Genomic DNA, 15,300 nt, shown 5'->3' with positions numbered 1-15,300 from the left:
GCATACATTTTATGAAATAAAGGACCCTCTGAGGGGAATTGGTCTGCTAGTATGGCCCTTCTCTTTCAGAGTACATAGTCAGAGTTGGCCTCACAAGCATTGTTTTAACCCAGTAATTGTGAGTGTGTGCAAATCAAATGTGAGAGTAAATAAGTGAATGTGCTGTTAGAATAGTTATCTGCTATTAGTAGAAACAGCTTTATGAATAAAATATATTCTAAGAAATATTGTTTGTGATCTGTTCTGTGACCCTGAATTCCATCCCCTAAAGGGAGTTTCACACCGGAGGTGATACACAGATATTTTCCAAAGAAACTGTGGTGGTTGAGCAACCAGTTGTTATGACTTGAGTAACACTGGAGGAAGCAGTGATAATGACAGTCTCTACTTTTAATCTGTGACTGCCAACAGATTTTCATTTTCTCTGTATAAGTAGAAAGTATATTCTTTGGATTTTTTGTCTGTTTGTTTGTTTGTTTTGTTCAGCTAAAACCTACTTTTAGAGTTTGAAAACCTTTCGTACCTTTTGACATGCTCACTTAAAAGAAAAGCTGAGAGAATGTGGATTAAAGTAGACTTTAAAGGATTAACATCCTTTTGCAGATGAGCACTTGAAATATTCCAGTTTCAAAATATGGGGTGCTCTGTTTTTCTTTGTTGTTGTTGTTTTGTTTTGTTTTGTTTGTTTGTTTTTGCTTGTATCTTTCTTTGCTGCTCATTGTTACAGTCCTTATAGCTTCACAGCAGTCAGTATCAGGAAGGTAGAGAGATTTACAGAAGGAAAAAATGTGCTGCAGCAGAAGCAGTGAGTTGCTGTTACTTCTGCTCATATCTTGAATGCATGCTGAGCATTGGTTATAAACTGCTCTTGGATATAAACCTCTTGTGGGGTAAGATGGCTGTAAACTCTAAGGTACAATGGTTGCAGAGATAACAATCCAAAGTCAATAATACTTTTACACATAGCAAAGGAAAACCTAACAGAAAAAGATTAATTGGCTGAGCACCATTTAGTGATTTAAAACTATCTATTGATGCTTCTGGATGTGAGCCAGTTTTCTAAATCCAATGTCATGCATTGTTCTATCTTTCCCTTAGAGATTTTATGGCTAAAGATGATAAATGAGTAATTCAATGAAACAGAAACATCTTACCTAAGAAACAAACATTGCAGGGACTTTGCATAAAGTCCAGATCAAAACTCCCAACAGGCTGGAAGTAAACTTGCAGTTTCTGTTTTAAAGGACCAAAATAGTTACTTTTAAAGAAATACTCAAATTTGTATCCCCTACTACAAGAGCTGAAATCTCATTATGACACATTGGGCTGAACTACTATAGCCATGAACTAGAGCAAGCAACTCCACTGACATGAGTGGAATGCCATCAGCATAAAACGTAGTGCAATAGACTACTAGATTTATTTTATTTTATTTTATTTTATTTTATTTATTTTATTTTATTTTATTTTATTTTATTTATTTTATTTTATTTTATTTTATTTTATTTTATTTTATTTTATTTTATTTTATTTTATTTTATTTTTATTTTATTTTATTTTATTATTTATTTTAATTCTATTTTTAGCTTTCTAGTGTCCATCATAATTATTCTTGCTTAGAAAGGTGTCACTCTCATTTGGAATGAAATATGACATACCTAACTATAGTGGATAAGCTTAAATGATCATAACAGGCAGTGACACTCAAAGGTTTTTGAATCTCAGGACACTGAAGAAGACATTTTCATTCTCATGTTTCCATAAAGAAAAGGGATTAGGAAAGGATATAATCTAATGCTCAGATCATCACCTCCTATAGACAAAACACAACTTTTTCCTTCTCTTTTTAGCTACCTGAACATTATTTATATAGCTTTATTGAAAAACCAGTGAAGTTGAGAGAATGCTATCAGAGAATTAACTCTCCAATATTAGGACATTATGCTCATGGTAGAAATGATCTAATGAAGAAATGATCTGATGAAGAAATATATAGTGATTCAAGCCACAGTGTTGTTGGGCACTATGTCACATTATATACATGTGCACTTAACCCTGTACAATATTTAAGCACATATTTAAAGGTTGCAGGAGTGCAGTCAGGACACTTAGCATTTGCATTGAACATGCCGGGGTGCACTGCAATTCTCCCACATTTCCCCAGCCTTTGATAAGGTACTCATGTAATATGACTGTTAAAAAACAACAACAACAAAAAAAAACTAAAGCCAATACATTTATCACTGAACCTATGTAGGTTCTTTTTCAGTTGACTTTAGTTCTTTGCAGTTGCCAATAAAGTCTTAACACCTGTGTTTTTTAAAAGACAAGCTCATGCGAGAAATCCTGAAATCCTGTCCTAAAGGACAAGATGCTGTCTAGTGGCAGTGGAGCTTCCTTGGAAAGCACGAAAGGTAGATCTAGTGCACTTAAGTCTTCTGTGATAAAACCTGATAAAACCTGCTTTAGTAACTATTTTAAATAACAGATGAAACTTGAAAGCAGTTAAAAGTTCATTCAGTAGTTGGCAAAACAGTCATGGAAAAAACAGTTTATGTGATTTTTCAAAGCTGCAGTGCAAGTTTATTATCTAATTCGCCATGGTTTATGGGAAAGAAATGGGAATCTTTGGTAACAAGGACTAAGTCAAACAAGTGAGTTCTGAGCTGTGAGTGGCTGCTGGGCAATGTGGGGTGGAGGGACATAGACATAGACCGGAAGCACAAAATGAGTCTATGAATAGCAATCCAAGTAGCAGTAAGGCTTTAAATTGAGGTGACAGGTATATATCAGCATCTGGGAGATTTAACTCAAGCAAAATGAGTTAACATTTTCTTTCCTGAGTGGATGACAGCCCATGTGATACTACAGCAATTTAAGTTTTATCTTTCGGGTCTTATACTAATTTCCAAACCCAACTTTATATAGGTTAAAAAGCAGGTGTGATTTCTGCAAAGACAATCTGCACCTTTTCAGTTTAAATAGTTTGTCCTGCAAGATTTGTCTTATAGGTGACTAATAATGACTTTTCAGAAAAAAATAATCAGGCTAAAAATACATATTTTTTTTCTTTTTTTTTTTTTTCCACAAAATGAAAAGCAGTGAAGAATATTACTTTGCATAAAACTGGAAATGTTATTAAAGCAAATAAAAACACTATTTTTCTTAGGTTATATGGTTCTTTCAAATCTCTTCACTAAGACTAATTTTTAAATACAAAAGTTCTTCCAAACAAACAAACAAACAAACAAAAAGACACGAGCATTTTGCTTTTAAAAATTTTAAACTAAAATACTTGTATGTTTTAAAGATTTCTCTTCAATCCCTTCTTTTGTGCTGACTTAAATAAATACATAAATTCAACTTAATTTCAGAATTTTGGAGCATCCACATGTCTGTTAGATAATTTTGTGTTTCAGTCATTTCTTTCTTTGAATGTTCCCAACATACAGTTACATATGAAACAGGAAAGATTTATGATAAAATTCTTACAAGGGTTGATACCTGCCATTTTTTTTCCAAGCCATCTTGCTCCCTTTTTCAACTTTTTTTTTTTTTTTTTCATTTTCTTTGCCTTGTTTCAGTTATTAATCTGGTCATGGCTTTCCTTTGCTCTATTTTAACAGCATTATTCATACCAATTAATTTTTGATATTGACTGTAAGTATAGTTGTTAAAGGTAAATCTCGCTGTATACAATCTTACCTACTCTGATATAGTTAATCTCTGAAAAACACATAAAGAAAAAGTGAGGTCATGTTGCAGATAAGTGCATGCTGTTGGACCATGATTAAAGTTGTTGATGTATTCTCACCGTTGTTATTAAGGACATCATAACAATGTACCCTCAGATCAGTATTTTCTCTCCACTCAGTAGGGAGTTCTTGTGGCAAAGTGGAAGGGGAAGAAGGACGGTGTCAATTCTTCCCACATATTCTCCGCAAGTTCCATCAACCTGCAGTTAGGTAATGCAGCCCTTAATGAAAGTTCTATAACACCAGTATGTTTCTTTTATCTCTGTCCCTAAATGTTCTGCTTTCCTACAAAAATGTTCCTTCGGGTCCCATCTGCATTAAATCATTGCCATTTTGATTTCTCACATACAATGTTCCAAAGTTCTACAAAATACAAAGACAAGTTACATATACTATTAATCTTTAGTGAATATTTATTGTATATTGGTATATAATTAGTGCAAATAAAAATACTACTACTACTCATATAAATAATCTAAAACCAGGGATTTTGAAGAAATAGTGCAGGCCCTGAGACTGTACTCTCTCTTGAAAAAAAAGTTTTTCTTGTTTTCAGGTACCTCACTGAAGAAATCAAAGTGTTTAAGAAACATCACTACATGTTTTCCTGCTTCTTTTAAAGAGAATCCATGATCTTTCTACTATAGCTTAATGAAAAAGCTATTCCACCTCCCTGCAAACTTTTTTTTTTTTTTTTTTTTTTTTAACAGCAGTGAAAACCATTCATTGTATGGTTGAAAAGCAGAAAATCTGCATCTAAGTATGAAAGCAATCAATTAATTCTACTTGTAATGAGATTTCTCTTGTCACTTCAGTTTGATTGTTTACCTTTACAATTGCCTTCCACGCTGTCAGGAAAAAGCAGAAAAAAAAGTGGAAAAGAATCAAAAGCCAAGCAACTTAACATGACTATGCTTAATCTCATCACTACCTGTTCTGAAGAATGTCTTTGCATATTTATAATACTATATTACTACAGGAATGATGTGCTTTGATGGCATCATGTCAGTCACCAAGACAATGAGAGCTGAACCTGTCCTAAGAACTCAAAGGAAACTGGCTGTGCTCTTATGATGGGCACAATTCTCAGAAGCCGTGACTATGCTCATCATGTTGAACAATACCTTCTTATGATTTAAAAATAAATGGAGTTATTCAGCTAACAAATACTTCAAAGTTCAGCTATAGCCAACATTAAAAGTACAGTTCTGCATGCAAAATCAAAAGGAACAGAATCACAGGATCACAGAATCATAGAATAGTAGGGGTTGGAAGGGACCTCAAGAGATCATCGGGTCCAACCCCTGCCAAAGCAGGTTCCCTAGAGCAGGCTGCCCAGGTACGCATCCAGACGGGCCTTGAATATCTCCAGAGAAGGAGACTCCACAACCTCCCTGGGCAGCCTGTTCCAGTGCTCCATTACCCTCACCGTGAAGAAGTTTTTTCGCATGTTTGCGCGGAACTTCCTGTGATCCATTTTGTGGCCATTGCCCCTTGTCCTGTCCCCACAAACCACTGAAAAGAGGTTGGCCAAATCCCTCTGTCTCCCACACTTAAGGTATTTGTAAACACTGATAAGATCCCCTCTCAGTCTTCTTTTCTCCAGGCTGAACAGACCCAGGTCTCTCAGCCTTTCCTCATAGGGAAGATGCTCCAGGTCCCATATCATATTTGTGGCCCTCTGCTGGACTCTTTCCAAGAGATACCTGTCTTTTTTGTACTGGGGAGCCCAGAACTGGACACAGTACTCCAGGTGAGACCTGACCAGGGCAAAGAACAAGAATCTAAAATTCAGCATCATCTTTTGTTGTGCCTAGAGGTAATGCAACATCTCATGATAGAGCTTGTTTTTCCTATCAGAACTCTGTGGGACCTTTCCCTACAGATTGTGTTCATTACAGCAAAATAAACTTCTGCTGAACTAGTGGCATTAGCTTGATCACAAAGATTAAGTTTTTCTTATATCCGCAATAATATTCTGCAAAATCGTTGAAGTTGTTTTTGGGCATCTCTTCAAAAATTGTGAACACAGTTTTCTGTGAGATGTATATAAATTCTGTGGTATTTAGTGAACAACTGGAGTTGATTTAGTGCACAACTGGAGTTGCTGATATTATTCATGTTTAGTAAATTGCATTGATTTTTCAAATTAATTTGCCTATGCAACTGTAGGAACAGTGGATATGCAAAAATTCAAGTCACTCTTACCAACAGTGTCCCCTGAGGCTTGAAAAAGGAACAAATTCAGTTCCTTAGTCTTTGGAATTTATACATAGATTTCTTTTTTAACAATAAAGAACATCTGAAAACCAGATAAACCACCCTTAACAGAGGGAGGTTCCCAGAACTGGGAACTGCAGCTCCCCTTGCCCGAAATGAATATGCCCAGAGTGGTTCATTGTAGAGGCAAGCATGTGCCTACCATCATTTTGGTACCGAAAAGACAAAAATCATTCCTTTGTGAACACTAAGTGAGGATTTCAGGTGTAAAAGTATTTAATCTTTTCCATCAGGCATATCACTGAAATTCAGCTTCTGTTGCTCTGATGCAGCTGAGCAGTCAGCTGCACTGGACCAGAGGGGAAAAACCCACATGCCTGCTGTCTGCTTGGGGACTGGTATGGCCCATGGCATAATACAGACAGCCCTAAGGATATTCTAGTTAACAGAGAGAAATTACAGAGATTTTTCCTGAAAGTTCCTCCAGAAGGAAGATTCATCAGCCCATATACATAAACTGATTTCTAGTATGGTATGAAATAACCACAGCAAGCCTCCAGTCTCTGGTAATTTGTATTTAATTCCATAAAAAGTGCTGCATAAAAGAGGCTAGTGAGCTTGTTTTAAAGCAAGAAAGCTGTTTTGGCCAGAGCAAGTTGCATTTTCCTTAGTGCCGTGGCAGTCTAGGTTATTATTTTTGCTCACAGTTATTTTCTTTAGTTTTACCAGAATCTCAACCTAGAAAATCTCCTCTGAATTGCAACTATTATCCATCTCATGGCCATTCTCAGTGTCTTTTGCTTGGAACTGCTAACAGTGATGTACAGAGATCAGACAATTCCTTTCTCACTGTAAGAGCATAGGCATTTCATTTTCTTTTGAGTCAGTGATGTCCAAATTGGATTAAGATAAGTAAATTGCTTGTGAGGCTTTCTTTACAGAAGTTGCTTTTGTCACTGCCATATTTAATGCTATTTTACTCTCGAACTTCATTTTTTTACACCTTTCTTATATGAGTGACTTTCCATGAAGTTCACAGTAAACTTCATATTGAACTTTAGGCATAAATATTCTACAAAGAGAAAAAAAATAAAAATTGAATCTTGTTCTACTGACATACTCATGAGTGAATGTAATAACTGGCATGCTGGCACTGTTTGTTATGATCATATGAAATTCAAATGGTATGATAAGAAGAGTCACCAATCTCAAAATCAGAGGACTTTGTCTGTCTATTTATGTGCTTAAACCCCTTTATCTGGTAACAAGCTCTTCACACTTCCCTGTCTGGGCAATTGCCTCTCTTGGCAATAATAATCTGAGTGGGTGGCTGAGAATGGAGCTGGCAGACGTAGTACAGATGCAAATTACTGCTACTAAGCAGCACTCACATTCATTCATCCAGGCAGTCATTTTTTATAATTCCAGAAGTAAGCCAGAAGTCGTAAAATATTTTACTTGTCAATAACTAAAAATACAATCTGTAGTGTAATCAACATTTATTATCATAAAATATAATGTTAAATAGATAATTGAAGTGTGAGTATGCCCAATGTCATAAAGAAAGCACTGAAAAAATGAAATATGCTCTGTGTGCCTAATTTGTCTTTTTGTGTTTTATTTTTAATATTGCCATTGGAGATCTCATAATGCAAGTGTGACTGCTGATACGCATTACCAAGACCAAATAACACCAGCCATAAAAATGGTAAAATCCTGATTAGCCTTTCCTTTATTCTGGCATGTTATTTCTTTCATTATTTTAGCTACTGAGATGAATGATAGAGGTGACAGAAAGGAAAGCTGAATAATGCACAGCATTAGTAAAGGCAATATACAGTGCAGTGAAATTAGTAGTCATTATTTCTGTGTTGACCATAATACTGCTGTTCCACAGCCTGTAAAGTAAGGTGCCACAATGCAATGTATACTTACTTGCTCTTTGGCTTGCATACATATGACTTGACTTTATGAATAAATACTGAAGGTGCAATAGACGTGATTCCAAATACAGATTCTTTATCTATTGTGCATTTCTAAGCACATTTAAATAAAATTTACACTTTGTTGTCTTTATTAAAACTATTCCCTGAATAAAACTTCAAGCTTTTTTAAAATGTTACCTCTCTAAATAAACAATAAGAGCAAACCTAAAGAAACAAAAGAGAGAAAAACTATTAACGTACATCAGCATTACAGCAGTAATCTTAAAAAAAACTTTCTCAGGAGAAACAAGCTTCACTCAGAAAAAAAGAAGATGGTTTCTCTTTTGTGTTAATTATTTAAACAACAGTGGTACTATAGTAACTGTGGTGGTCCACAATTATACGGGAAGGTTTGCGTAGCAAGAGAAAAACTATATTTAAACAATTGGTGTAACTTGAAAAAAACAAATGAGCCTTTGGAGTCAAAGTTTAGCTTAAGTCTGTTAACTGAGCCATTAATAAGTAGACAGGCAATCTAAGTGTAACAGCTAAGAGCAAATGTATCAACACTAATTGCAGTCAGAATCCAGACACAGTACCTTGGCTTTATCCCTCATGGAGCCTTTCCCCAAGATAGACATTTTTGCACCTGTTTCTTCTTGTAACCGCTTCAAGGAGTTTCCTCTTGGTCCAAGCAATTTCCCAACAAAATTGAACTAGAAAGTAAGAAAGAGAACTATTTTAAACCAAGGAGCACCTTTTTGAAAAGTTAATAATCCTTTATAAAGGAGTTGGTTAAAGGGAAAAGTTTAATTTTCTTTCTAGGCCTAATACATAGAAGTGTGGAGAATGGAGGTATTTTTTTATCACTAAAAACATTCGTGGTTTATTTGGAACCTAGGAGGTTCATCTTTAGGAGAGAAATAATCAGTGGCTGCTTAGGTTTAGCTAACTTAAACAAGAACTTTTCTTACTAGATGACAGGTGAAACTGAGAGAATGAATATGTTCTTTCCTGACTTAGCCAGCTTTATTGGCAAAGTAATATATTCTGCAAAGTTAGATCTTTCAATGGATTTTTAAGAATTGATGTTTTACATACTGATTTTAAAATAAGTGCTGTTGTGTGTATCAGCTTCAAACGTCTGTTTTGCCAGCAACTGAATTAATCATACAAATAATAGACCACTGTAGATATTCAGGCTGTTTTCTGAGAAGATTTTGAGGAGCACTGTGATTTGCCTGGCATGCTGCTAATACTCTTAAACACTGCACAGGTACTGGGACACATACAACAGTGTTTTATATGTATGGGGAGAAGAGATATCTATATGAAAAATTTAGTGGCAGAACAGTAAACAAATGGGGTGCTAATGTAATGTTGACAAAAATAACAAAAGGGGAGGAGTTATAAAACAGTGATTTGTTTATTCTGAAGTCAATAGTTTCTTCAATTTAATATGTTTTATGCTTTCCAAAATCTTTTACAAACTCTATGGCATGCTGTCTTTGGAATTTGACTGAGAACCATCAGTATTAGCTTAGGATGTTTCTAAACTATGATCAAGTTTGAACAGACAGTACTCTGGCTTGTCTTTCAACAAAAAGTAAGCTCAGCTGAGGATAAAGGTGTGCATTTATATATGTACTTCCTTGTTTTTATTTTAGAGCAGAACTAGGAGAAAAATCGGATGAAGAACATGACAATAAGAATAGCAATCCAGGACATACTGGTGTCAAAACTACACATGAACCTCTAGAAAGAACACAGAATCAAATCAGAGAATCAGAGAACCATCTAGGTTGGAAAAGACCTTTGAGATCACCATGTCTAACCATCAACTTGACCTACTGAGTCTCATCACTAAAACACATCCCTTAGTGCCATGTCCATACATCTCTTAAGTATATCCAAGTATGGGGACTCCACCGCTTCCCTAGGCAAACTGTTCCAATCCTTGACAATACTGTTGCATGGGATTGTTACAACCCAAGTGCAGGACCTGGCACTTAGCCTCCTAGAGTGTCCTGTGATTGGACTCAGCCTATCAGTGCAGATCCCTCTACAAAGCCTTTCTACACTCAAGCAGATCAAGAGCCCTGCCTAACTTGGTATCATCTGCAAACTTACTGAGGGTGTGCTCGATCCCCTTATCCTGATCACTGACAAAAATGTTAAACAAAAGTGGCCCCAGTACCAAGCCCTGGGGAACACCACTGGTGACCAGCTGCCAGCAGGACTGAACTCCATTCACTGTGACTCCTTGAGCCCGGCCATTCAGCCTGTTCTTCCCCCACTGAACTGTCCAAGCCATCAGCAGCAAGCTTCTTCAGGAGAATACTGTGGGAGATGGTGAGAGAAGAGATGTTGTAACATACCCTGTTTTGCACTACCTGCTATTTTAAATTTAATCTTAAAAAGGAGATCTGGGGGAATGTTGTTTCCATTTTAGCCAGCAAGAACCTAACATGCATATATACCAGCCAAACACAAAATCAGGCCAGATACCCTGGAACTCAAGCTAACTTTTGTTCCAGTTTCTTAATTACAAATTACTTGCAACTTCCTTCAAATATTGGTTATATCATCAAAGAAAATAATATGTAATCAGAGGAAAAATAAACATGTAAAGCAAAATCTACTTCCACCTAAATTAACATAACTGATTTCAGCAAGATGAATGTCTAGGGGGAAGTAGGAAGTAATACAGCTGCAGAAAAACAGAGCTTTGAAGCTCAAAAAAACATTTTTCAGGCATGTGTGCTTGCAATTTGTTCCAACTCTATGTGTTGATTTAATAAAAGTTAACAACTTTTCCAATAAATCTTACCCTTTTAAATCATCATGATATAAACAATAGTAAGTCTGTACTCGAACTAGCTATGCATCTTCCATTGGCCAACTTTACTTGGAAGAAGTTTCTGGCTTCAGATGGATTATTAAATTTCATATGGAAATAAGCCTAAGGATGAGGAAGAAACAGCAAGGACTGAATTGCATCTTTAATTTGAAACTATATATTAGCCCTAGGACTTAATCTATTGATAGAAGTAAGATTTCAAAAATGAAATCTCATGCATGTGAAGGCTCATTAGAGAAGGTCGAGCAAACAGCAGAACTGTCTCATCTCTACAGGGAACACGCTTACGTGCAGAACGGTTGTTACAGGATGAATTATTTTGTACAACTTACACTTCACCAATCAGAGTAGAACCAGACGGAAATTATGCTTTCAGTGTCTCTAAATATTAGGAATAGATGCCTTTCAAAAGCTGAAAGAGCTATACAGCTACGTAAGCTTGGAAAAGCCTACAGGAAGACCAGCCAAAGCTCGACAGTGTTAGCTCTCTGAATGGAGCAAAACTATTAAACTACAGTCTATGAAGATTTATGCTGAACATTTATACTTAAGCACGTCATAAACTGTCTAATAATTACCTTGAAATATTGCTGCAAAGGAGCAGTATGGCCAACATAAACCATGTGCAAAGTGGATTTTAATCACTTCAGAGGAAATAAGTGGCGAGGGATTTTAATTCTATTGATTATGTATCAGACAAGCATTTACACTTCATCCACCTTCTAGATATTCTCTGAAAACATAGATCAGGAAGCAAGCAGTTACAAGTGAAAAACTGAATTGCTCTTATTTTTGTTTTGTTTGAAGTTGAAGAAAAGCCAGTGCACAATATCAGAAATTCTACCACTGTCCTCAGTCTTGCCAGCATCTGAAAGTTCTAGGGCTGCCAACCATCTTTAGCACTAGTCTATAATCATAAAACTCTTTGAAGTCTGAAAATCCCTCCCATGCTGCACATCAACACACCTCACTTGCTTCAGCTTAAGCCACTGAGAAGACAATCCCTAAAACTAACAAGGTGTTGTCAAGCTGAAGCACAGCATATGCAGTCCGTCTCCCAGTGTCAGTATTTATTATGCTGATATGTTTGTTTTGCATGGCATCTGTGGAATGCCAGAGATTAACTATAACCTGTGCTGTTAAAAACATGTACAATAATTAGTTCTTAAAATATATCCCATAGCTAACATACATTGTTATGACAGACTCAAGTGTACTATAATACACCAAGATCATCACACGTATTCTCACTCCCATGGTTGAACTTACCTTCTTCAAACTTGATGTTGTGTATTGTTTTTTAAAGTCCTAATATCAGCAGAATTATTATGGAATTGTAAATAAACACACAAACAAATATTTGTAAGTTTATATTTACATAATATCTGGTTTATATGGTGTGGTGAACTGAAGAGGAAGTTTTTTCAGTATACGGCATATTAAAGCAAATTTTCCTGGAAATGAACAGAGGTGGGAGTTTGAACTTTAAAGAAGGCATCCAAGGTAAATGGACACAGCTCCATTACTGTATTTTTGTTGTATATAAGATGGGGAAAAGAAAGTGAATTTGTACTGTGGAGAGGCTGTAGCTGACACCACCATACTTTTATACTCTATCCTATTGAACTGTGTACGGACTGCATACATATACTAATACAGTAAGCTTCTAATGACAAGGGACCAATCAATGCCTCATACAACAAACTACGAAATGAAAGTTTTGTTAAAATTAAGCAACAACAAAAAAAAGTTGCGAAGCCCCAATTTTATGACAGAGATTCAGCCACACTCTGTTTTTGTTTGTTTGTTTTCTTCTGTACAAGTAGAGGATTATGACCAAATTTTGTTTTTGTTTTTGTTTTTAATCCTGTTTTTGTTTTTAATCCTAGGAGGCTAGCTGGCACACTGTAAAGTATCCCAAGTCAGCTGTCCAGGACCTGTCTGTGGCTCCTTGCACTGGAGCAGTCTCAATGACCTGACAGCTACAAATGGAGCTAAAGAAGCTAGGCAGATAGCAGTTGTGACTTTCATTGCTACCTCATTTTTTAATGCTCAAAATAGTAGTCAAACATTGAATCTTCACTTTGGTTGTATACACAGGACTCTCTCCAAATGTAACAAGCTTGTTTTTGAATAACCTAACCACCTAATGCTCAGTTCTCTTGTAACAACCAGGTGGGCTGCCATTGCTGCTCTGCTTTTAAGTGCAAAGGAATATTGTGACCTTCCCACAGGCTGTGAGGTCAGGTGGGGTCTCCCCAAAGCCAGCAGCATGAGGCACCTTGGGCTGAGGAAAGTCACCCTTGCTGGGGACACCACTTGGCCTGTTGAGTCATGTGGCACTGTCAGAAGTACACAGAAAATTACTCCATAACACAGAAGAACTATGAATTAAAGTGCTCCCCATAAGTCCTATCCTATCTAAAACCATACCTATCTTCCTCTCCACCTCCCTTCTGCACATGGGGGCAAAAATGCTGACAATCAAACAGCAAGTAATCATATTTTATTATCCTATGTTGCAACATAAAGCTCTAACCCACAGTGCTTTCAAAATTAAAAATCTCCATTAAGTTTTAGTAAAGATTTTGAGCATCTCAGGACACCACAGTTATAGCTATAACAAATCTAGCATTATATTTACAGCATTAACATTCAAGCCTCAAACTTAATACAATGATTGATAGAAAGTAAACTTTTATGTTTAGAAGAATAATTGTTTCCATGTTTGATGTAGCCCAAATACTTCCCTGATGTAACTGTAACACTTCATATTTTACAAATACTATTTAAATCGGGTTTTACAAGCAAAGCAAGGAATATGTTTGTCATTCAGAAAAAGTGTATGTGTCACTGACTATTTCTGGTCTATACACAGATAAATATTCAGAAAAGCAACAAAACTTATATAAATACGGAATGAGACAGACAAGTGTTTCCAGCTGTAAGATAAACAACACAAAGACCTGAACTAGGAGACTAAATTCATTTCTTCTAATCCTAGAAACAGCAAAATAGAAATAGCAGTGGCATGGGCAACACGAAGCAGGTTTGTTATTTTTTAGTATGCTCTATTCACCATTTGCTATCAGCTCCTTTGTGGGGGGACAAAGTGTCTTTCCATATTCGGAGATATTTATTCTCACAAAAATCTTTCTCTATTCAAGAAAAAATAAAATAAAATAAAATAAAATAAAATAAAATAAAATAAAATAAAATAAAATAAAATAAATATAAAAAACACTACCACCACCACCATAATAATAATAATAATAATAATAATAATAATAATAATAATAATAATAAGATTTTTTTCCTATCTAAATTCAGTCCTGTGCTAAAGAAAAAGGAGAGGAGACAAAGGCATTTTCCACTCCTGAATAAAACCTTACTGACTGAGACCTGCTTATTCTCACCCTGTTCTTAGACTTCTGATATTTCAATCATTTTAGAATAGCATTTGTTAAAGACTGTCACCTTTTGATATGCATAGGGGACTTCCCTTTGTGTAAAGGTAGCACTGGAAGATTAGGAAGGAAAATTTTATTTCCCTCATTACTTTATAGGCACATTAAGCTTAGCAAATCCTTCAATGGACAAGTTTTTCTCCCTCTGCATATAGTTGCTTATCCCAATGCCTCTTCAAAATCTAGTATTTTTCAGCTTTTCCAAAATGCATTTACTGCTCCAGATAGGAATGCAATATTATTTTTAATTCTGGCACTGTAGTGTTTGCTGCCTCTCGAGAAGAGCTTACAAGTTTGGAAGGGTCAAATTTTGCAGGACTCTACTTTAGCCGGGCATGTTAGGAGACAGCAGGAGAAGAAGAAAATGAACATATTTCTTTAGATGGGCTCTGGAGACCTACGCCAAAGGAGATGTTCTAATGCTTTCTAAGACTACTGCACTGCTGAGACTTCACTACAGAGGTCCCAGAACCAAAAGATAAGGCTGCCCTATCCTCCAGAGCACTCTGTATCTGATCTGTTCATATATGATTGGAGAAGAAACCTGATACTAGCTCATGGGGAGAAAGATGGGCTCAAAATGAAATGCTCAAAGGAAAAATACAGCTTCTTGAAAACATAGGGGCAAATTCATTTCTGGTTTAAATCAACAGAATTACCTCAAGAATAAATTAAATTTGAGTAACAAAGTTAGAATCATTAAAACTACCACGTTTGAAAGATTTACCTAAGAAATAAACATTTTTATTACACATTTTTTATCTTAAAAAGTGCTGGGAGCACATATTTATGGTGTGCTTGAAGAAGATGGTGCAGCATTTGTCTGGTTATTTCCTAGCTCATAGCAAGCATCTAAATCTACAGTGAAAATGTATTTTTGGCATAACTCCATGAAACAGATGGTCAGTGACTCTAGACAAACATCCTCCAGATACAAGTCCATACTGAGATAACAAAAATATTCCCTCATTCTTCATTTTAAGCAATTTTCTGTCAGAATTTGGTAACAAGTTGTGGCATTTAAATAGAGGAATTTAAATGGACCTTAGAATTAAAATATTTTATTTGTTTTT

General features: G+C 35.8%; 1 protein-coding gene across 11 annotated transcripts in view; it reads right to left on the bottom strand.

Annotated features, from left to right (window-relative positions):
• The window catches only part of KHDRBS2 (KH RNA binding domain containing, signal transduction associated 2), a 378,305-nt gene that overhangs the window by 246,725 nt on the left and 116,280 nt on the right, over positions 1-15,300 (bottom strand). For all 11 annotated transcript variants that reach the window (XR_010830537.1, XR_010830533.1, XR_010830531.1 and 8 more), the window contains exon 3: positions 8,500-8,616. Coding sequence is in view for 4 of the 11 variants with exons in the window: in XM_066994743.1 (XP_066850844.1) it covers positions 8,500-8,616 (117 nt within the window). In the remaining 7 variants the exon portion in view is untranslated. The remainder of the gene's footprint in view (positions 1-8,499; positions 8,617-15,300) is intronic.

This window comes from Anser cygnoides, chromosome 3 (assembly GCF_040182565.1).
Source record: "Anser cygnoides isolate HZ-2024a breed goose chromosome 3, Taihu_goose_T2T_genome, whole genome shotgun sequence".
Classification (NCBI taxonomy): Eukaryota; Metazoa; Chordata; class Aves; order Anseriformes; family Anatidae; genus Anser; species Anser cygnoides.
The sequence above is the reverse complement of the archived record's forward strand: the minus strand, read 5'-3'. Positions and strand labels throughout refer to the sequence as shown.